Source organism: Salvia splendens, chromosome 17, assembly GCF_004379255.2.
Source record: "Salvia splendens isolate huo1 chromosome 17, SspV2, whole genome shotgun sequence".
Classification (NCBI taxonomy): Eukaryota; Viridiplantae; Streptophyta; class Magnoliopsida; order Lamiales; family Lamiaceae; genus Salvia; species Salvia splendens.
Genome location: NC_056048.1, coordinates 2,265,890 through 2,288,154, shown reverse-complemented (window position 1 = coordinate 2,288,154; position 22,265 = coordinate 2,265,890). Strand labels below are relative to the sequence as shown.

The 22,265-nt window shown below is 39.2% G+C and overlaps 2 protein-coding genes across 5 annotated transcripts; one reads left to right on the top strand and one right to left on the bottom strand.

Annotated features, from left to right (window-relative positions):
- Nucleotides 1-183: 183 nt before the first annotated feature.
- LOC121774967 (protein FAR-RED IMPAIRED RESPONSE 1) lies at nucleotides 184-2,885 on the bottom strand. Of its 2 annotated transcripts, none has more exons than XM_042171892.1 (3): nucleotides 637-2,885; nucleotides 516-551; nucleotides 184-431 (listed from the first exon to the last, which is right to left on the bottom strand). In XM_042171892.1, the coding sequence occupies exons 1-3, from the start codon at nucleotides 2,590-2,592 to the stop codon at nucleotides 357-359; spliced, it is 2,067 nt and encodes a 688-aa protein (XP_042027826.1). In that variant the 5' UTR covers nucleotides 2,593-2,885; the 3' UTR covers nucleotides 184-356. The 2 variants fall into 2 exon arrangements, with proteins under 2 accessions (XP_042027826.1, XP_042027825.1); XM_042171891.1 differs by having other exon boundaries at nucleotides 516-566; nucleotides 637-2,883.
- A 13,152-nt stretch (nucleotides 2,886-16,037) lies between these two features.
- Nucleotides 16,038-21,988, top strand: LOC121774112. Of its 3 annotated transcripts, XM_042171025.1 has the most exons (10): nucleotides 16,067-16,192; nucleotides 16,792-16,889; nucleotides 16,974-19,975; nucleotides 20,052-20,129; nucleotides 20,340-20,492; nucleotides 20,633-20,796; nucleotides 20,869-21,016; nucleotides 21,168-21,290; nucleotides 21,418-21,505; nucleotides 21,643-21,988. In XM_042171025.1, the coding sequence occupies exons 3-10, from the start codon at nucleotides 17,126-17,128 to the stop codon at nucleotides 21,846-21,848; spliced, it is 3,810 nt and encodes a 1,269-aa protein (XP_042026959.1). In that variant the 5' UTR covers nucleotides 16,067-16,192; nucleotides 16,792-16,889; nucleotides 16,974-17,125; the 3' UTR covers nucleotides 21,849-21,988. The 3 variants fall into 3 exon arrangements, with proteins under 3 accessions (XP_042026958.1, XP_042026959.1, XP_042026960.1); XM_042171024.1 differs by lacking the exon at nucleotides 16,792-16,889 and having other exon boundaries at nucleotides 16,038-16,192; XM_042171026.1 differs by lacking the exon at nucleotides 16,792-16,889 and having other exon boundaries at nucleotides 16,143-16,294.
- Nucleotides 21,989-22,265: the final 277 nt, after the last annotated feature.

Here is a 22,265-nt window from a genome sequence, read left to right as displayed (position 1 = left end):
CATGGCCTGAGTCCAAAGTGCTGACGCGGAGGCAGCAGCGGGGAAGGGGGAGAAGAAGGCTGAGAAGTCAACTTTTGAGGTGAAGATGGAGTCCTATGAAGTAGCGTCGAAGCTTAAGATAATCAAAGAGCTCCCGACTTTTATGGACCAAGGATTTGTTGAGCTTATTGAGAGAGAGAGAGAGTTTGCCATTTGAACTTTCTATTAAAAAATTTATCTTGTTCATCAACTGTACATAATATTAGCCCAAAAATGGCTGCACATCATAGGTTAGAACTCTCAAGATTAGCTATCCTATAGTTATCAAGCCAACGAGATGAACTACTGCTCGGGATTCACAGGCGTGTTTGGTGGCTTCACACCATCCCTTGTTCGGTTTGCTGTGGTCCGTAGCAACAATCGAGCGTTGATGCTCGAAAATTCAAATATCCCTGCAACATACAAGTTAGTTATAACTTGTTTTTACTTAGACAGACCTATTTGTAACATAATCAAACTAAGACAAGCAAGCATACCATTTGGTCCCATTGCAGCCCAGTAGTTGTTGTCTCCTGCTCCAGATGCACCTACAATAAGCAGTTAGTTTGTTATACATATATAAATATATGGAGTACGTATATAGAGAGAGAGATTCACTTTTTCTTTCCCTGAGTTGATTTCCTCTGTTTTAGTCTTGCCCTGAATTACTCCTCCAGATTCTTGAAGAGCATTATTGGAAGGCAAACTGGGGCGTGACAGCGACACGTGTTCGAGTCTTTCGACTGAATTGTTAATGTTTTCACACTTTCTAACAGCCTCTTCTACTGCAGCAAAGGTAACTCTGTATGTCTCTTGGCACCACGAAGCTACATCGCCCAGTTTACACGCGCGCTCGTACAGATCACTGCAACGTTCATCCCTCGACTCCAATCCATCAGCTCGACTCGCTTCCTCTCCATTCTTCGCATTCTTTGTCCACCTCTGCAAGATATATTTAGCCGGTATGCTATTCACACCGCAAATTTGAAGAACAATCATCACATGTCTACAAAGGAATCCGTTGTACTCAAACATCCGGCACCCACACGATGCATCTTCTGTCTCTTCGTTCCATGTTACACGATAAACCTGGTTTGCCTCAAAGTCATGGACTTTGAACGCAGTCGTTGCATCCTCGTCTCTTCCTTCCACCTTCGGGTGACAAGCGACCACCCCCAAGACCTCGGCTTGGAACTTCTTGAACACGGCATGAGTGTATATCTGAGCCATCTGTTTCCCATACGGAGACGGGGACTTCAATCCCGGCTGCCTCTGCCAACTGTCGACATCTGCTCTTGCTTCCTCCTCGTATCTCTCGTCTAACATCGTCTTATACTGTTGCAGAAACTCCTTGATGCTCGTCTTACGCAGCAAGCTTCTGTCTAGAGCAGAAACCACGCTCTCCAAACGCTGCGGAGACGACAGCCCTGCCAAAAACGCGCCTTTCATATACACCGGGGCCCATCTCAGGCGATCATCGTGCAACGACTGAATCCACTTATCGCTCCTCAGCTCGAACCTATCGACCATTTTCCACCACCGTTTCTCAAACTGTTCCTCAGTCTGAGACTTGAGAATGCACTTGTGAAACTTCTCCACAAACTCCTCGTGCTGCCTCATCGCGTAACCTAGCTTCTCCGGGATCTTACTAAACACGTGCCACAGAGCAAAGCAATGTCGAGAGGCGGGGAAAACCTCAGCCACGGCCTCCTTCAGCACGATGTCCTGATCGGTCAGGATGATCTTAGGTGCTCGGCCGCGCACTGATCTCAGCCAGGCGCGAAGCAGCCACGCGTACGATGATTTGCTCTCGTCTGCGACAAATCCACAGCCAAGCAGCGAGAACTCAAAGTGATTGTTCATCCCAATGAAAGGTACAAATGGCAACTTAGACTCATTCCTTTTATACATTGTGTCAAACAACACCACATCTCCGAAATTGAAATAATCAATCCTCCCTTTTGCATCAGCCCAAAACACATTCCTCAGAAGCTGCTCTTTGCTCAGATCAACCGCGTAAAAGAAGTAGGGATTCTCGTCTTGCATAGACGAGAAATACTCGAGCAACACCTGCGCGTCGCCTGAGAAGCTCTCAGCTCGAGCTCGAGCCGAACTCACACACATCTTCTTCCTCCTCACATTTCTCAAACCGGGATCATCGATAACGAGATCGTGATTATGGTCCTTCACGAAATTGCTCACGATCCACCTCCCATCCTGCCTCCTCTTCACGTGCATACAAGCTTTGCAATCCGTTTTCGACCACGATCGATTGATACGGCCTCGTTTCTTCTTCGATTGGGCATTTCCTGCGATTTCTGGATCCACACTAGTTTCTGGCTTGGCGCCATAGCGAGTGCAGACGAACTTCGCATCGATGAATTTGCCGGAGATTCTCGATCGACGACTGGCCTTTATGATGGCGGAGAATCCAACGGCTAGTGCGTGCTCTTTGTAGAAGGTGAACGCCTCCTCTTTGGACTCGAATTCGCGATTGCTGGCTTCGCAGTCGATGGTGATTGGAGCGGAATCAGCTGCTTTTTCGATTGATTGACGATGAAGATCAAGTCTCATTGAGGTATGAGGTATCAATTCTCCTTATTTTACTATGAATTATAGAGTGAGAGATAGAAAGAGAGCTGGTGCTTTTTTCACATAGAAAACACACACTGCGCGTAATCTGCGAGCTGGAACAGACAAACAGAGGATTTGTGAAAACACAGAAAATGTGTATATACAGAGATAGAGAGAGATATCGGCTGTTGATGAAGATCAGTTAGCAGTGAAATCGTAGCAGAAATGAGAATTGGGGGCGATGATGGAATTGAGAGTACGGATTTTCTGATTAGGGCAATGGGATTTCGTTTATCGTACTCGCACCACTACTCGCCGCTCTTTTTTTGGACTGGATATTGTGGGCCTGCCCAATTTACCTATTAGTAAAGCTGAAGCATTTTATTTTCTCCATAAATAAGGCCCATAAGCCCATAACAAAATAAAAATACTACTACTAACTATTATTATTATTTTTAAAATGTTGGATAAATGTGAATTGTGATTAATTTATATGCAACAAAAAACGAAGATGACCAATCCAAATACGATTGAACTAAAAAAATACTCCCCCCGTCCGTGAATAGGAATCTCATTTTGCCATTTTAGTCCGTCCGCGAATAGGAGTCCCGGTTCACTTTTACCATAAATGGTAATATGGTATCACCTTCCACTAACTCATTCCACTCACATTTCATTTAAAACTAATATATACAAGTGAGACTCATATTCCACTAACTTTTTTCCACCCACTTCTCTTAACATTTCTTAAAACCCGCCGCTAAGAAATGAGACTCCTAATGGCGGGCGGAGGGAGTATGTTATAGTCGAATTAGAAATACGATTTTCATAAAATTGTTAAAACAATTACACCATTTGCGTCCCTAAATGAAACGAAGAAACCTAAATCAACAGTTTAGATTTGTTGAAATATTGTTCTCCAATCCAAAAATAAATAATTACTAGAAATGAAACTATGAAAGAGATGGGGTGAAATGAAAATGTCGTGAGGTCGAAAGAGGAACTGACATGGATTGTCGAACCGATAAATAGAGTTTTACCTCCATTTGTCAGTGCATCGAATCAATACAAAAAGGTAAAGTTTCTGAAGTTAATGCAAGAGAATAACTTTAATTGCATAATACATGAAGCGTTAACTTTAGGAGATTGATTGTACATTAAGGAAAATGCATGCTTGCCAAATATTTTAAGAAGCAATTAGCAAAATTAATACTTAGATAAGTGGATCAATCACAATAAACGAGTAACAATGGTTGGTTTGGTGGATTGGTAATAGTACTAGGTTCATGAATCCATTGCTTGTCTATCAACATACATCTCATTCTTCTCGAGATTTGATCCTCAATTTCAGCCCTAAATTATGGTCATGGTGTTTTTCAATAGAAGAAACACACGTCACGTCACATAGCAAATTCATGCATGCACCCTAAATCTCAAATTTCATTTTGCAAGAATGGAAAGATAAGGTGAAATAAATTGTACTAATAATTATATGTGATGAATACTTGAGTAATAAAAATGTTCGTTGTCGCTAAGAAATCTTCTGATAGATTGAAATGAAAAGAAACACACATAAGAAAAATATGATATGTTATGGATTCTAATGTCGCATATCGATTGTGCAAGATAACTGATGCGTGGTATATAGGCCAAATAGTTTTTTGGGATAATTCCTCATGTCTGATTCGTGACACCAGTGCTTTCATTAAGATCCTACGACTCAGAGTAGTGGTCGGACAAAAGAACCAATCATGACCAACGAGGATGTTTGGGAGCCCACTCGAAGTATTGGGCCGAGACCAACGAGCAACTCGGAGTAGTGTCTTGGGCCTTGGCAAAGGAACTTGTTGTGACCTACAAGAACGTTGACAATGTGATGAGTCGATTAATATAGTCTCTAATGTCTCATATCGGTTGTGCAAGATAACTGATATGCTGTGAAGTTTTAGAGCAAATGAGTTATCACCATGATCCGCATGGTTGACTCTCAAGCTAATCAACCAAATATTAGTCTAACCACATTAGATTATATATATAAAGTACACATTATGCTTTCATTTAAGGGAAAAAGGTCTAACATGAAATTGGTTGCTGATTCAACTTTAGATTCATACTTTTCCATTTAAGTAAATCTGATAGCACGTTGAAGCACGTGATCAAATAGTAACTCAGTTGGTTCCTGGGTGGTAGATTGTCCCTAAGCAGACAGGATCGAATGCTGGCAGCCGCAGTGTGGGAGTTTCACCACTGTGGTGGCTCCTTGTGTGCTGGTTACCAGTGTAAGTTCCTCCCACCTAATGGGCCGCTGAGGTACCGTGTTTGAACCCCTCCATAGCGATGTCGGGCCGGGTTATGGGGGCGCCTGGGGTGAGCGAATCACCTTTTGTCCCTAAGGATCAAAATAGTACAAGAATGTAAAAGTAAATACAATAGTATTGTTTTTACACCCACAATAAATTGAAAAAAAAACAGCTTAAATCACGTCTCATTTAATTCAATTAAATATACTCCTCCACCAAATCACACATTTCTAGACAATTTTATGCTCACAAAGCATGTCAGATGATAATAGTATTTTCTTCTTTCATCACTGAATAATTAAAGTTTCCAGCCAGTCAGAATATTTGAATTATTTTGAAGGGTGAAGCAGAATTTATTGATATAGATTTGATATGATAAAAAAAGATTTTGATAATTGTGGTAGCAAAATATATGAGCAAAAGCATAGCATAATGTTTGGTGGTCTGGTACCTGTAATAAATTCATGTGGCTGTATTATAATTAGGAAATAGTGGTGGTTGTGATGGTGTTATTGCAGTCAAAATATGTCACACTCCATATCTTCATTTTACAAAATATATAGTAATATAGTATTGGATAAACTTAAAAAGAAATCGAAATAAATAATTTCAAATTGCCTTCGGTCAGCATACCATGTGACAAGCACCCACAACAACCCCTCCCAAAAAAAAAACCAAAAACACTTACTTTGATACTTTTATATTTTGATGATAAATTGTGATTGTATTTATAAAACTTTTTTTTATATGCGAAAAGTATAAATAAATGCACGTGATTATAATTATTTGAATTATGTGTGTTTTAATATAAAAATATTGTACTATCACAAAACTAAAAATACAATCACAAAATGAAATTTTAAACAGTTTTGTTAGCATTGTAATGAACCGGGTATGATTATATTTTTGTGTTAATTGCATATAAAATCCCCAAGAATATGTACATCAATATAATTTATTACGCATCTTTGAAAATCTAAACGACAAACTATGAACATTTAAAATTCTCAATTGTTTCATCGGACCAAACTGATAGAAGAAAATATTTGCATGGAGGCAGTGGTCTGATAGCAACATGGATGAGTAGAGCGTTAACATCGCATATGTATGGAACAAATCATCGTGGAATAATTGCGAATTTAAAACTTCGTGATTTGTCATACAAATTTTAGAATACATAGAATAAATTAGAAGTTGATCAAATTGGTAATTTTCATATTTTTATAGTCGAATCCTAATTTTGAATATTAAAAACTTTAGAATACATAGAATAAATTAGAACTTGACCAAATTGGTACTTTTCATATTTTTATAGGCGAATCCTAATTTTAAATATTAAAAAGTTCTTTTTTCTTTTGATTTTAAGATGTCAAGTGTGAACATGGAGATTAGAAAAGAAATAACCATCATTTCGAGCTCCTAACTGAAAAAGTGATTATGGGGTAAACATTAATTTAATTACGTTTCAACTTTATAATTAAGGGCCCTATGATTGATCTATCTCATCATGACTAGTGTGATTTGTTATGAGATTAATATTTAAATATGGAGAATCTTGAAAATAATTTGAAAAAAATATTTGTAGCTAAGACAGGCAAGATCTGCGTCACCTCATAGTCAAATTAATGCCGTATTATAATCAATTAATCTGACAATCAACAATAGTTAATGAAATAATACCAGCTTGACCACTTGTTCTAATCATTTCCTTCGATTTTCGAACTTTGCAATTTCGAAATTTAAGATGTTTTAATTTGTGGAAATATTTAATAATAATTCGGTCTTCGTAATGTCAGAGAAAAAATAAATCATCGTCTTGATTTCATGACAACTTAATTTGTTGTATGTAAAGTAAAAGGGAAAATTTTCAAAATAGAGTATATATTTAATTCGATTAAAACAAGTTTAGTTGGAATCTTTGTACTAAAACAAATTAAAAAAATTGTATTAACAAATCAGTTATGAAACCCTCTATTAGCTATGAGTAGCCGTTGCATATGCTACTGTCTGCGAATAAGAATTTAGCATATTTGACCAACTTATTTAACTAAGAAAAAGACCAAATTAGAAATGACAAATTTAATTAAGTTTTTAACAACATATGTAGCTAGAGATCTCTTTAACCCGTGACTAATTGATTGAGAAAAGTGCATATCAAATAAAATTATTAGACTTAGGTGTGATAGGTCAAAAGATTCTGTATCTCATACATTTAATTTTAAACATACTTTAAAATGCAATAATAGGTACTCCACATAATGTCAAGTAAACTAAATTGTTCCTTGAGTAGAACTTAAAGCACAATTCAAATCACCATACATATATTGAAATTAATGATTTTTAATGTGCAAAAGTTGGCAAATGACACAAACAAGTATCTCATGTTGATGATTTAAAGAATTTTTTTTTATAAAATAACATTAACCCTTTTTCACGATTTAAACAAGCAAAACTACCATTTTTATAATGTAAAATCACAAATCACCTAGCATTTAAAGGATGGTGGTGAGAATTTGCCTCACCATCCTCGTCACTAATTCCATATGCAAAATAGTACTCATAACTATTTATTTATTTTGTCACACATTAAATTAATCCAATCTTCCCCTATAACACACTCCCACTTGTCCCCACTCCAAATCTCCACCCCCCTAGATTTCTACCACTCTCATTCATTTCACTAACACAATAAATACACCTCTATCCACAAATATTTAATTCACACATCTACACTATACTCACATAAATAAAAAATTTAATATTTCAAACCACCAATCACCCCCCCTATATAAATACCCACAATCACACCCCTAAAAACACACTTTCATCACACATTTCACATAATTCATCAAGAAAAAAAAATGATCCATTTACCACTCCCTTGGAAGCCAAGAGCCACCACTAGCGGCTCCGACACCGCCTCGGCCGCCACGTCATCATCGAGCAATTGCTGCGGCCTATCGAGATTGATGAGGAGGCTGAAGAAGCGGAGCAAAATGCTGCATCCGAGCGGCCGGCAGCCGGCGCTGCAATGCCGCTACGATCCGCTGAGTTATTCGCTCAACTTTGACTCGGGCGGCTCTGGCGACTTTCTCGACGAGGATTACTACAAATTCTATGCATTCTCGTCGAGATTCGTCGTTGCGCTGCCGCAGGAGGCTCACTGCCGAAGAGTGGCGGCGGCTTAATTTAGCAATATAGTTATAAAAGTGCTAGTTAGGTTGGAAATTTCCTTCTATTTTTGGTGAATTAATTAGTGCCATGAATGTATGATGGTAAATTGTGCAAGATTTAATATTTTGCTATAGGTCGACTTAGATGAATGAACATTTCTTTAATGTACTTAGTTATATATATGACATCATTAAGCTACATTTGGCAAATTTTCTTGATTCACTTATTTTCTTTTATGGATGATGGCTATTTAAATCATACAAATTGGTCGAATTCAAGCAGTTCCACAAGATATAAATACGTAATATTAAATCCCAAAAATTTTAAATTTCTAATTTTTCAAAATGATGTATTTGGAGATGCTCAAAATAATGTTGTTAATCAGAATAAGTAATTTTTTCTTTTCTTTTTATGTTTTACTTTCATATTTAATTTGACAATGTCATTTTCACTGTCACCAAAACGCCATTTTTATGCATGTATGAAACAAGTAATTGAAACTTTATGCTTTAGTATTATGTTTTAAAACCTATGAAATTGACTAGAATTTAAGTAAACTTTCTATATATAAATAACTATTATCACTTTGTTATATACACAGAGTAGTGATGTAGAGAAACCATTACTTAAATGCATAACTAAAGAACACGAATTTAGTTCACTATAAGGGTGATTTAGTTCACTATAAGAATGAGTGAACCAAAACGTCATTACAGTGAACTAAATTCGTTCACGGAGTAAATACTTCACTACAAAAGTATTTTGGTTCACTCCTTGTTTTCAAATTCATATTGTGAGCTAAAACGCTCATATAGTGAACTAGATCGTTTTGATCTAATGGCCGAGATTTGTTCTCTAGTTATACACTTAATATTAGTTATACTTTGATCATCTCCCTATATACATATATGCATGCTTGTTCTCACATTCAATGGTATTATAATTATTATATTAATTGAAAAACTAATTCATGTCTTAAAGCTCAAGAATTCAATATTCCATGAAACTGATTTTGGAGATGAATTCATTCTCATTGGCTACTTGAACAATTCTCCAATAAATAAAATTACATTTTCGAAAGGCAAACTTCATAGGACTTATTTTAGACTAATAAACACACACACTATCTGTATATCGTGGCATGTGCCCATGTGGTGACATCTCCCAAGATAAACTTGGTCGGTATGGTTTTTTCCCAAAATTAGTATTCGATTTTGAAACGACAAAAGTCCTAAATTAGTGGTTGCAAAAAACATTTTACTAGTACACAATTTCCTTTTCTTGCCAGAGGTAAAAGAATCTACTTAGTCCTTCATTTCTTACACATATCTTGTCAAACATTACTCTCCCACCAATGAAGAGAGTGTGGTTTAATTGTCGGAGATAGAGTTGATCTAGCGGTAAAATAATCAATGTCCTATCAAAAATTTTGAGTTTGAGTCTAATAATTTAAAATTTTGTATATTTATTTATTCATAAAAAGTGTGGTTTTATCTCTAAACTTGGAGTTTGCTTCATTCTGATGGCCGAAGATTTGTTTGCATAATTTATGAACTTCAGCAGGCGAAAATGTTGGGACTTCGAAAGTTGGAGATAGAAAATGATAGTTTTGTTGGAGTTTCAACGATAATGGAACAATTTACGATCTCTTTCAATTGTTGACCTATTGTAAAGAGGGTGCAACGTCTATGTCAAGATTTTGAATCCGGTGATAAGCACATATATAGAGAATTGAATTATGATATTTGTTTGCATATTTTTTTATCTTCATTAATATCATTATGTTCAAACAAAGACAAGTTTTTATAAAGAGTGTGATTTTATTGAAAAATGAGTGGTTTTATTATCACATTTTAAGACATAACTTCCTATATTTTAAATATGTATACCATTAATTTTCAGTTTTTATGGCACAAAACACACTACTCAAACATTAATATTACCATGTACTGTATTTAACAGTTCATTTCTGTTGGGAGACCCATTTTCATTTAATATACATTTTAAAATATTTATTATAAAACTTTTAATGTCGGTAGATGCAGAAAAAACCTTACACGTTGCTATATAGAATTCATCATTGCAATTTCAATGCAATACACAGAGAGATGGGGTCAAATGCCAAAAGAAGAATTGTTTTATAATTGATTATAATATGATTATATGTTAACATTAACTATTTGTAGCATTTGTAGGGGTCCTTGGGAATTCTTTGAAATTTGTAAAATTAAAATAAGTAATAAATAATACAATTTTCCCACCCCAACATTTTCTCTGCTTTTCCCAATTGAATATCAGTAGCATGTAGCACTATATTTTAAGCTCAGAGCCTCACACTAATGAAATTAAGCATGCATTTTATAGTAGAAATGTTTGCAACATACAAGTATCTATTGCAAATTTTGATAAATTATTATAGTTCTAAGTAGCCAATGGAAATACAGTCATATCCTCTTTTTTTTACATTTTTTCCACAAAAGAAATACAACTAGGTCTAACTGATTGGATCAATTCATGCATGGACCCATGTTTTAAGAATGTTTACCATGGAACATAATGACGTATATATAGTTGATTATTGTTCGAACCATAGGTACAAAACAATCCATAACTTCGACAATCAAGTTTAAAATTAATATTATAATACTACCATATTGAAAGTAGAAATAGAGAAAAATAAAAAAAAAACTGCAAAAATATACACAAGGTATAGAAGAAAAATTAGCTTACTTACTAGTTTTTTTGCTAGTTTTCTTTTAAAGATGATCGATAATAATTTTGAATATATCCCCGATGTGATAACTAGAACACTCGATCTATTAAATGAAGGAGAAATGTCTTACCAACTGAGTTGTGCTTCATCAACCACCTAGTAGTCAGGTTGTTTCCATTCATTTTTTCCTAGGATATACCAACAATAATACCGCCCTACGTAATCGGTTGGTAAATTCGACTAGTAAAATGCCAATTTCTTTTAGTTTGCAACTGCGAAACTAATTAACTAAATGGAAATCAACAGTTTGAAGCATCTATTACTAAATTTTTGTGTTACATATGTTGGTTTTATTTGATTTAACTGTGGTACAAAGATACACTAACTGAATATAATACAATCCAAATGAAGAATGAAGATAAAAATACAATAAACTGAATTGAAATAACAAAACAATAATCGAAACTGTAAACCGTAAATAAGTTGTAAGCCGAGTCGAGGAGTCCTCTTTCCGCAAGACGAGATACGCCCCAGTAGTGCTCTCGGATTGACGTGTCGACTCCAAAGATAAAACAGTTTCGTCTTGTTCGTTGCAGCACCGCAGATTGAACAAGCTGCGGCGAATTGGATGATGGGGAGGGCAGAGCTTCGACGGAAGACTATGCAGAGATAGTGAGAGAGCTATGCAAAATGATATGCAATATTGTTGTGTGGAGAATGCAATGGATGCATGCCTATTTATAGGTCAAGTCCACTCATTGGGCATTGATGGTGTCAACTGCCATTAAGTGTGCCATGATGGCTTGACTGTAACCGCCGGGGTTACAAGCCGTTACGGGAGCTGGAGAGACATGATGCATCTGGACACGCTACACGACGGGATTCATCGTGGACCTTTTGGCACACGATGCGTCGGGGTCCATCGGGGACCTTTTGTCACCTGCTATGCGTCGAGGTCCATCGTGGACCGTTTGGGACCCGCTATATGTCGGGGTCCGTCGTGGACCTTTTGGCACCCGCTATGCGTCGGGTCCATCGTGGACCTTTTGACACATGGCACCCGGCAGACGGGGCACGGGTCATGGGACATGGTGCACTGAGCACGAGTCACAAGACATGGTGCACAGAGCGTGTCTCACGGCTCGCGGTGAGGCATCATGCGCGTGTGGGCTCTACCGCTCATCTTAGTTCACGATAATTATTACAAGTAATAATTCATCTTATTAAATACATGTTTAATAAGGATCTCTCCACCAATGTGAGATAATTAACTCTTTAAATTAATCCATTGGTTTTATCTCATAGCTCATTTATAGCTCACAATTGTGACAAACTTTAATTCATAATTTCTCACTCACCAGGAATCGGTTTGCAGAAAATGAATATATCACGGTCATCTCCTCCGAAAGTAGATCGTCGCTATTGCATTTAATTTTACAAAATTAAATGTCTCGTCACATTTATTATTGGTCAAAGTCCATTGACCAAACACGATTCCAACAACATATATCATGATCATATCAAGTGTATCTTAAGATTAGTACACGTAATATTACATGATTCATGGAATAGATAACAAATTCATCAAAATCCAAATCAATGTACCTAAAATTGAGGACACGCCCGTGAAAGTTAGTGCTAGAAAATGATGACATCGATTCAACTTCTAAATCAAACTCCCAAACTCAAAAAATAGAGATCTCAAATGCACTAATTATAACAAAAGTACCAACAAATTAGATAAGACCGAGACTTTTGAACGTTGGTCAATAAATTTGATAAGTCCTGTATTTAATCTCGAAATAATATCATATAAGATTAGACCTTGCTATGAGTCTTGGTATTTCACTTGTAACAAAATTAATACTACTACTAATCTCGACCAAATTCAGTCCCAGACAATCTCATGATATGTTAGAGCATCATTAACCCCGGCCCGGTTTTAGGTCCCAAGTTCCCTCCACGTCATCATTCCTCTACAGTTGCGGCCCAGGCCCTAACTGCTCTAACCCTGCAGGCCCCAACCCGGGCCGCAACTAATAAATGACACTATTCACAACTCCAACTTATGTTACTCGTAAAATAGAATACGTTGAGCAATTATAACACGAGAAATTCATTTTTAATACAAAAATAATAAATTATAAACTAAAAATATAAAAAAAATTGAATATAAAAAAAGTGCAAATTTTTTTTAAAAAAAAGTGCAAAAAAAAAGTGCAAAAATCTCGACTCCTTTCCCTCTCCATCTTCTTCCTCTTCCTCGTTCTTCTTCCTCCCCTCTCCCTCTCCTTCTTCATCTTCTTCCTCTTCCAAATTAAAAATTCAGAAATAGTGAACTGTAGCGGCCCCGACAGATCTAACGCGAGGGCGGGCCGGACCCCGGGACCGGCCTGGGCCGGAACTTCACGCCCTCCATCGCTTGTGTCGGGTCGGGCCTCGTGATTTGCGGCCCGGCCATCCGCGTTAACGATGCCCTTAGAGCATCTCCAATGCTGGCGGACGTCAAATAGCCGTCAAATAGCCTTCACACTGCCACATCATCAGCACTACAATTCTCCTGCCACATCAGCTTGCCACATCAACTGGACATCAAATAGCCATCAAATAGCCTTCACACTACCTATCCACATCACTAATAACAATTATATAATTTAATTTACAATTGTATCAACATACATAATTTAATTTACGAGACAAATACGGAAAATTCGAATAATAATATTAAAATTTAAAAAGTACATTACTTTTAAAAAAAAGTACAACAATTTAAAAAAATTACAAAAAGTAAAAAGTACATTAATTTAAAAAAGTAAAACAAAATCACTCATCGCCGCCGTCCTCGTCTCCGTCGTCGCCCAACGCTTCTTCACTGCCGTCGCCGCCGCCTCCGTCGCCACCTACGCCGCGGCTATTCCCGTCGGTGTCCCTCCTCATCGCCTCCAGTTCTTCACGCTGGCTCTGGAGCAATACGCGAAGAAAATCCTTCACCTCGGGGTCCACCGCCGCTTGGAAGTCGGCTAAGGTCTTCACCATTTGAGCGCGCGTTTGTTGGCGCGCGAAGAATTTGAGCTCCTCGGTAGACCTGCCGAGGGGGGATGCCGAATGGACATCCTGGGAACTCGGTGTGCCCCCCCTCGCAACCTGCTGCGCCCGCCTTTGCCCAACCGGGCGAGGTCGGCGACCGAACGACCGAGGAGTCGGGACCTCCTGGGCCGTCTCGGGGAGGTCTGACGAACCACCGCTGCTGCCGCTATAATCTCCGGTATAGTTCAGTCTCTGCCTCTTCGGCCAGCCAGCGTCGACGCCTGCCCGGAATTTCTCCGACTCGTTGAGCACAACGTAGCAGTTCCAGTAGGTGAACTCATAGTACTTCTTATCCGGATCGGGGTAGGCTCTTTCCGCAATCCTCCTGCAGTCTTCCTCTGTTTGGCCACTGGTCTGCATGCGGAGGGCGTTGGCGTACAAACCCGAAAATCGAGAGACGCCAGCCCTGATTCGGTCCCAGCACTTCCGGACCTCCTCCCCGGTGCACGGTCTCCCTTCAGGGCAAAATGCCCTGTAGGCTGCAGCTATCTTCGCCCACAAGTTGACGATCCTCTGGTTGTTTGAAACGAGAGGATCGTCGCAAACACTCACCCACGCCTTGGCAACCGCAACGTTCTCCGCGTCCGTCCACTTCCTCCGGCCCCGGATTTCGGCGCGGGGCTGCGACGACTCGCCGACCTTCTTCGCCTTGCCCTTCTTCTTACCCCGCCCTACTCCCTGGCTTTGAATGAGAGTTTCAGAAACGTCGTTAATATCAAAACCCAAGTCCGCTAAGGAGAAGGTCTCCGAATACTGTGCATCCGTTGGGGTCGATGTGTGCGAAGAACCGGTGGAAAAATCAAAAGTCGGCCGATAGGCGTTGTCCCCCCCGTGCGTCGCCTGCGACTGTGGAATCATATGTTGCGCCGGTGGCATCATCTGCTGCGCCGGTGGCTGCATGCCGGGTGCCCACCCCGGCATCATCTGCATAGGGGGCTGCATGCCGGGTGCCCACCCCGGAATCATCTGCTGCCACGGGTACACGTTGTAGTACCCGCTCATTGGAGGCCAACCACCTCCCCCAGGAGCCGGGGAAGTATGGGACCCTGCCCCGGGAGTCGGGGCCGTCTGAGACCCTACACCGGGAGGCGGGGGAGTCTGAGACCATCCCCCGGGATTAACTGGAGTACCTTCGTAGTTGTTCTCCATTGCTCGTTATTGATCTTGTACAGAAAGTAAGGTAGAGAGAGAGTACTCGTTAAAACAAGTGGTGCGAATGAAAATGAGGTTCAACGCGCGTATATATTGTGTTTTGCGAAAAAAAAAAAAAAAAATATTTAAATCCGACGCCGGTTTGGCGCCGATCCGGGAGCCACAATGGCGCCCGTGAGGATCGGCGTGGGAACCGGCATGGCGACGCCGATTTTGACGCCGATTTCGCCCACGCCGGTTCCAATGGTTCGGCGTCAAACCGGCGTGGGCGAAAAATCGGCGCTCCGGTGGTGACGCTGACCATTGGAGATGCTCTTAATCTCGAATAAATGAACGCCAAATAACTAAATATAGTTAAAGCCCATATATGCATATAAACCAACAACAATTATTCTAGGTCTGAAATTAATTAAAATTAATTGTGAATTAATAAATTTCAATTAGAAGTCAGTACAATAATGAAATACTAATCCTCCCCAACAATAATAATTATAATTATGAATTTAATTAAAATAAACTATGAGTTAATAAATTTAAATTAGAACAAAATTCCTAATCATCCCTAAAAAATTAAAGGCAAAAAGTAGTCCAATTACAATCATTCGTAAACATACGTAAAAAGAAATCGACATTGAAAGAAAGTTAATTAGTAAAAGGCCAAAAACAGCCAACGGTAGAAGGAACCTGAACACTCTCCTCTAACGCGACTGCCAGTCACCGTCCAATATAATTGCCGCCAGGTTAGCCAATCAGTGTCATCCGCCCAATAGGATTGCACCGTGGTTACACGCATGATACACCGCGCGTGGTTCATTTTCAAAATTAAGAACATTCTCAAAATATTTTGTGTCAAGCAAATTAAAATTTAAAAATATCGTGTGGCTGAAGAAAGCAAATTGATTACCCCTAAAATGACGCAACTACCCTTGATTTCTCTCCACTAATCCCGCTAAAAGAAAATGGCGATTTCGATTGTGCTGACGCGATAAAACGCGAGTTTAGCCTGCACTGGTCATTACTGTAGAGAAAAATCTCGTAGACTAGCGCCAAGTATGAAAGCTTCGTCCAGTTATATTATAGAGAGAGAAAGGGAGAGACTTTTCTGGTGACGATCCACGACTTTATAGCTTTTTTAACAGAGTTGAGAGAAAATCATCACTTTACTCTGCCGCAGGTATATTGTGTTTCGTAATCAGCTAGCTTTTTTGCGAATTTGAGGAATTTCAGTTGATCTGTATCGATTCTGTGCTCGCGAAGATTCACGAATCATAACTGTGTATGATCTAATCATTTTGCTTTACTCTGTTTTTCACAAGCTTTGTGGATCAGTTATTTCCTGATGGCGAACTTCTTAATTAATTTGTTGAGAAAATGAGCATGCTAGTTTGCTTGAGATCATTGTTGTTGTGTGAATTAAATCTGGATTATGATCCTTGGATTTTGGTATGAAGACGTGGTCTGGTAATTTGTTGGATTATTTCTTCTTCTATTGATTGTGAATTGGATGATTGGATCGGTTGTACTAGATTTGGAGCTGCGGTTAGGTGGAGTAGTGCAAAGAGGTTTTGTTGTGGTCGTTATTCCAATATAAAATCTTCTCACCAGGAATGGAGAAGAAATGCAAATTAGGTGATTTAGGTTGATTTGTTTGCTATCTCATTGGAAGTTTTTCTTGATTTATGATAGTACACTTCCGATTTTAATTTATCGAGTTAGAGTAGAATTTCTTAATGCTCTGCTCAACTTTTAATGAGTTATAAATGTGAATGTTAGACTTGAGGTGCATTGTGCTGGGCCTAAACTGCAAATTAGTTGCTTTATAGCTCATCAGTGGTTGTTTGGGAATCTGCAAGATCAGGGAGTAGTCAGAGGTTGTAGATTTATCTGCCGTTTTTCTTAACTCTCGTCTTTTATTAATTGCTTGTTGTCTTCTGAAAGATCTATAAATTTGGCAGGGTTGCATTTGGTGCGCTATTGATCCGTTTCAGTTCGAAAACTGAAACTGAGAAATGAATAATAGCGTATTCCTTATTATGGAGCCTGATTGAGAACTAAAAGTCCGTTGTTTCGGGTAGTTGACTGCCCTGTTAAGTAGTAGAAATTGAGAATGGAACAAGTAAATAGAAATTTCCTCAAGGATCTGCAGAGAAACCCTGAACATATAAATTATAATTCTGTGGAGAGAAGGAATGAGGGTGGTGTGGGAAATCTAAACCAGATGTATAGTCAGGATCCTTCCAACTATATGAATATGAGTGTAAGACCGGCTGATGTTAATTCAAGTGCTGGTGCAAGACCTGTTATGAACTACTCCATTCAGACTGGTGAGGAATTTGCTCTTGAATTTATGTGGGAAAGGGTTAATCCCAGGCAGCCATATATTCCAAATCCATCTGTTGAGGCTAATAGTGAAAGAAGACCTGTGGATTTACAGAGCATGCTTGGAGCATCTCGTACTGGCGGTGCTGAGAGGGGGGCTGATACTTCCTTGTTCCCCTCTATCGAAAAGGGTGGAGTTCAAAATCCTTCAAGCAATCCTCCCATAAGAGAAGAAAAACCTATTGGCCAGCTGCCTCAATCAGTGAGTAGAAACTCATTGAAACAGTCGAGTTCTCAAAACTTCCGTAGTCATTCTTCTTTGGGATCGTCTAGTGGCTCATCCAGGAGACTGAAGCTGCTTTGCAGTTTTGGGGGTACAATTATGCCTCGTCCAAGTGATAGAAAACTTAGATATGTTGGAGGTGAAACACGCATTCTTCGTATTAACAAGGATATTTCATGGGAGGAGCTTAAACAAAAGGCATCTGCGGTGTATAATGAACCTCATTCTATTAAGTATCAACTTCCTGGTGAGGATCTTGATGCATTGGTATCAGTATCCTCTGATGAGGACCTACAGAATATGATGGAAGAATGTAAGGCTTTTGGTGATGGTGGATCCCAGAAATTAAGGATTTTTCTCATTTCAAACAATGAGTTGGATGATTCTCAGCTTGCTCTTGAAAGCACAGAAGGTGAATCTGAGATTCAATACGTTGTTGCAGTAAATGGTATGGATTTCGGTTCAAGAAGAAACTCAATTAATGTGGACTTGGGGAACAATTTGGATGAGTTACTGAATTCCAGTGTCGTAAGAGAGACTGGACAAACAGGGGTCAGCCTTGCTACAGGAAGTACTGTACATCCAGAACGTGTCTCATCTTTATCAAATCTATCTTCCCGAGTAGAGCTGCCAAGTTCACCATATGCTTTAGAGGCAGTAGGTTACCACGCACATGCTGTCAAGCCGGAACAGCAGCCTGAATGGAATTTGTCACGTGGTTTCCACGAAATGAATGTCCTTCCTACTGCAGAAGAGAAATTAAGAGTTCCATCATCTGCCACATTACAATATGATTATGGTTTTCCTACATCAAATCATGCACCACTTGCGGATTCCACAGTCCAGAATCCTACCATTGGGCATATGGGTCCTCAGAAGGCACTTAATATGGAAGAGCTCTATGGAAGTTATAATACTAAGGCACCAGGAGTACTAGGGACAGAGAAAAACATGGATTATAAAAAAGCTCTCCAGAAAAATACTGAATCTTATAAAGATCCAGAAGTTTTTCTAATGGATACACAGATGAACAGAGAGAGTGCAATCGGCAGAAGTAGTGTCGTCACTAAAGTTCAGTCTCCTGATGATGGGAAGACGGCATCTTTGAATGGAACATCTGCTCCTAGTGCTGATGCAGACAAGGGGACTTCGATAATGCAAACAAAAGTCAGTGAAGAGAGCCATGAACACACACAGAATTACGTGCCTTCAAATAGGCTCGACAATGATGGTAATGCTTCATCTGGTGCAGCAATCATACCTGGTCAGGGTGAACATGAAGCATATACCAAAGACATCAGCCACGAACCAGATGTTCTTCCTCAACGCGTCTTTCATTCAGAAAGAATACACAGGGAATTGTCAGGACCAAACCGGTTGTTCAAATCTGATGATACTTTGGGTCCACAACTCCTAGTGACTCGATCAGATGTGTCACATCAGATCATTGAATCAGTTGATAAGTTGACTGATTGGAATGCGACAGCTACTCAATCAACATATGTGGATTCCCTAGCTGCTGAAGAGAAATTAAATGGGTCTCCAAATTCGGCAGATAATGACCGTGTCATCAGTGCAACAGCTTCTTCTGCTCATGATAAAAATGAATCAGAAAACAAGGCCGAGCTGAGTGCTGCAGTATCTCCCATTGTTGTTACTTCTACGACAACTTCCATAATAAACCAAGGAACTTCTGAGTATCCCCAAGATGAATCTGCTCAGACGTCAATGGGAGTTCATCATCAGAACAGGCTGGATAAAAATGCCAATGACGGAAAATTGCAGGATATGGGTAGGGGAGATGTTTCTTCTGGTGCTACTTCCCAAAACAATCCTCATTTTGGTGCTGGAACTTCAGTGCATGAAAGCATCCTCATCGACATTAATGATCGGTTTCCAAATGAATTTTTATCTGATATATTTTCTCAGGCTAGAATAGCGGAGGGATCTGCTGGCGTTACAGCACTTCATGACTATGCTGCTGGTTTGAGTGTGAACGTGACTAATCATGAACCTCAACGTTGGTCATTCTTCCAGAATTTGGCACGAGACAATCCCAGAAAGGATACTTCTCTTATGGATCAGGATCATCCAGCTTTCTCATCTTCTCAAGCAAACACGGGAGAAGAAGCATCCGGGAATTATGGTTATCCACACCTTGATGCTAGTCAAGTTACAACAGAGAATGTAGATTCCAGTAGAAATCTCGATGCTGAAAGTCAGAGGCTATCATCTGTCCCTCCAACACCTGATCCAATAAATTTGCCTTTGCATTCAGATTATGATATATCTCACTCTACTGGTGTTCAAATTAATCAGCCAATGAATGCAAGGACATCTGGGTCTAATCATGAGGTATAATTATTCTTTGCTTTCAGATTTTGAGATATTATTATCTTTGGCCCTATCATTAATCTTTTGATATTTCAAGGATGGGAAGACAGCAACTCAGCCTTCAGTCCCAGTCGTTGACCTCTCCCGTGGAGACTTTGATCTCAGTAGCCTCCAGGTATGGAACTCTTTAAAGATACTGCACCTCTGAACCAATGTGTATCTTCTGCTGCTTAAGAACCTAGTGGAAACTTTTCAGTTTCACACGATTTTACTATATCGTTCCTGAAATAGAACCTCGATCGTGTGTGAACAACATAAAATCTTTTTGAGACACTCTTATCCATCAGAAAGAACTAGAAGTAAATGTCCGTTTGTTCTGTTTCAGATTATTAAGAACATAGATCTTGAAGAGTTGAGGGAATTGGGTTCTGGAACCTATGGGACAGTATATCATGGTAAATGGAGGGGAACAGATGTTGCTATCAAGAGGATCAAGAAATCCTGCTTCATGGGACGATCATCTGAGCAGGAAAGATTGGTAAGTGTGTTAGAATCAAATGTACCTAAATTGCTCGTCATATATTCATTCATATGTAAAGAATATTTCAAATTTCAATGTGCTATAACTATTTGCAACAATTAGATGATGGCTTCCATTTTCTTTTTGTATTTCTGTAGTCATCTGAGTTTTGGCATGAAGCTAATATTCTGTCGAACCTTCACCATCCAAATGTGGTTGCCTTCTATGGAGTCGTGCAAGATGGCCCTGGATCGACACTTGCAACGGTCACAGAGTTCATGGTCAATGGGTCCCTTAGGCATTCTTTGATTTCCAAGGAGAGGTACTATATATTTTGTTATATACAGACCCTGCATTTCTTGTATGCCCACTTATTCATGTGGAATTTGTTCAGGCATCTTGATCGTCGCAAGCGGCTCATCATTGCAATGGATGCAGCATTCGGGATGGAATATTTGCACTCGAGGAACATTGTGCACTTTGATCTAAAATGTGACAACCTGCTTGTCAACTTGAAGGATTCATCCCGACCCATATGCAAGGTTCGCTCATTAGCATCCTTTAGCCTAGTGAATAGCACTACATAAAATCCCGTGGAAAAAGAAATGTTTTGCTTTGAATGGGATGGAGGGAGTATATATGTGTGTAAATATTATAACTGTGGCTGATAGAAGTTTATATCAAAATATTCAGGTGGGTGATTTTGGCTTGTCGAAAATCAAAAGAAATACACTGGTCACCGGTGGTGTCCGGGGCACCCTTCCATGGATGGCTCCCGAGTTATTAAATGGTAGCAGCAGCAAGGTTTCAGAAAAGGTAAGATTTCAACATATCAAATTTCCATCTTCTACAAAACATAAGCCACAACAAGAAAACGGGAATAAACTTTATCCACCATAGTTGATGCTTTGCTAGTTTTGCTGCTTCGTCTCATTTCATGTAGGTCGACGTCTTCTCTTTTGGGATCGTGCTTTGGGAGATCCTCACTGGCGAGGAGCCCTACGCCAATATGCACTATGGAGCCATCATTGGTTTGTTTTCTTGTTGGTTTATACCGTTCTTTCGGTTTGTTGGTGTGTTAGTTTGTTGCATTGTTGGTTCGTTGAAAACAATTTTTCGTAACTAGCTAAAACGGAGTGTATAATAACATAATGATATTTATGGGCAGGTGGTATAGTGAACAACACGCTGCGGCCACCGGTGCCAAACTTCTGCGACGCTGAGTGGAGGCTGCTAATGGAGCTGTGCTGGGCTCCGGATCCGTTGCTCCGGCCAACGTTCACGGATATCGCGAGACGTCTGCGTATAATGTTGGCAGCATGCACCACCAAAGCTCAAGCGATTGCAGCGCAGAATCAGGTGCTGTCTAAGTGATTTTTGTGTTTTAAGAGTTTTTCCATTTAAATGGGGATACAATACACATGTATATGTATATGTTTACCTATAATCAAAAACAGAAAAAAATCCAGTTATTTTCACCCATATAATAAATAAAAGTAAATTGTGTTTTATTACTTCTTGTGCATTTTCCATATTTGTTTCTATTAATGCTTGCACAACTTGGATATTTGCTGTTATTTTTTTTGAATCATGATTAGAGTGAAGCATATTTACAACATTCTTAGGTAATACTCCATCCGTTCATTAACACGAGTCCTGTCTTTTTTATACGAATTTTATGAAATCCGAGTTGAAACGATTAGTAGAATATACATCTTATTTTTGTATAGTTTTATAATGAAATAAGTTAATAATTATGCAACGACTTATCATCTATATTAAAAGTGAAAT

Bases quoted from the DNA above. Each gene is read 5' to 3' on its own strand.
- LOC121774112 (XM_042171024.1), top strand. From the start codon at position 17,126: ATGGAACAAGTAAATAGAAATTTCCTCAAGGATCTGCAGAGAAACCCT. The intron at 21,017-21,167 runs GTTCGCTCATTA...CAAAATATTCAG, and splicing joins CATCCCGACCCATATGCAAG to GTGGGTGATTTTGGCTTGTC. The intron at 21,291-21,417 runs GTAAGATTTCAA...CATTTCATGTAG, and splicing joins GCAGCAAGGTTTCAGAAAAG to GTCGACGTCTTCTCTTTTGG.
- LOC121774967 (XM_042171891.1), bottom strand. From the start codon at position 2,592: ATGAGACTTGATCTTCATCGTCAATCAATCGAAAAAGCAGCTGATTCC. The intron at 567-636 runs GTGAATCTCTCT...TGCTTATTGTAG, and splicing joins TCAACTCAGGGAAAGAAAAA to GTGCATCTGGAGCAGGAGAC. The intron at 432-515 runs GTATGCTTGCTT...TGTATGTTGCAG, and splicing joins GGCTGCAATGGGACCAAATG to GGATATTTGAATTTTCGAGC.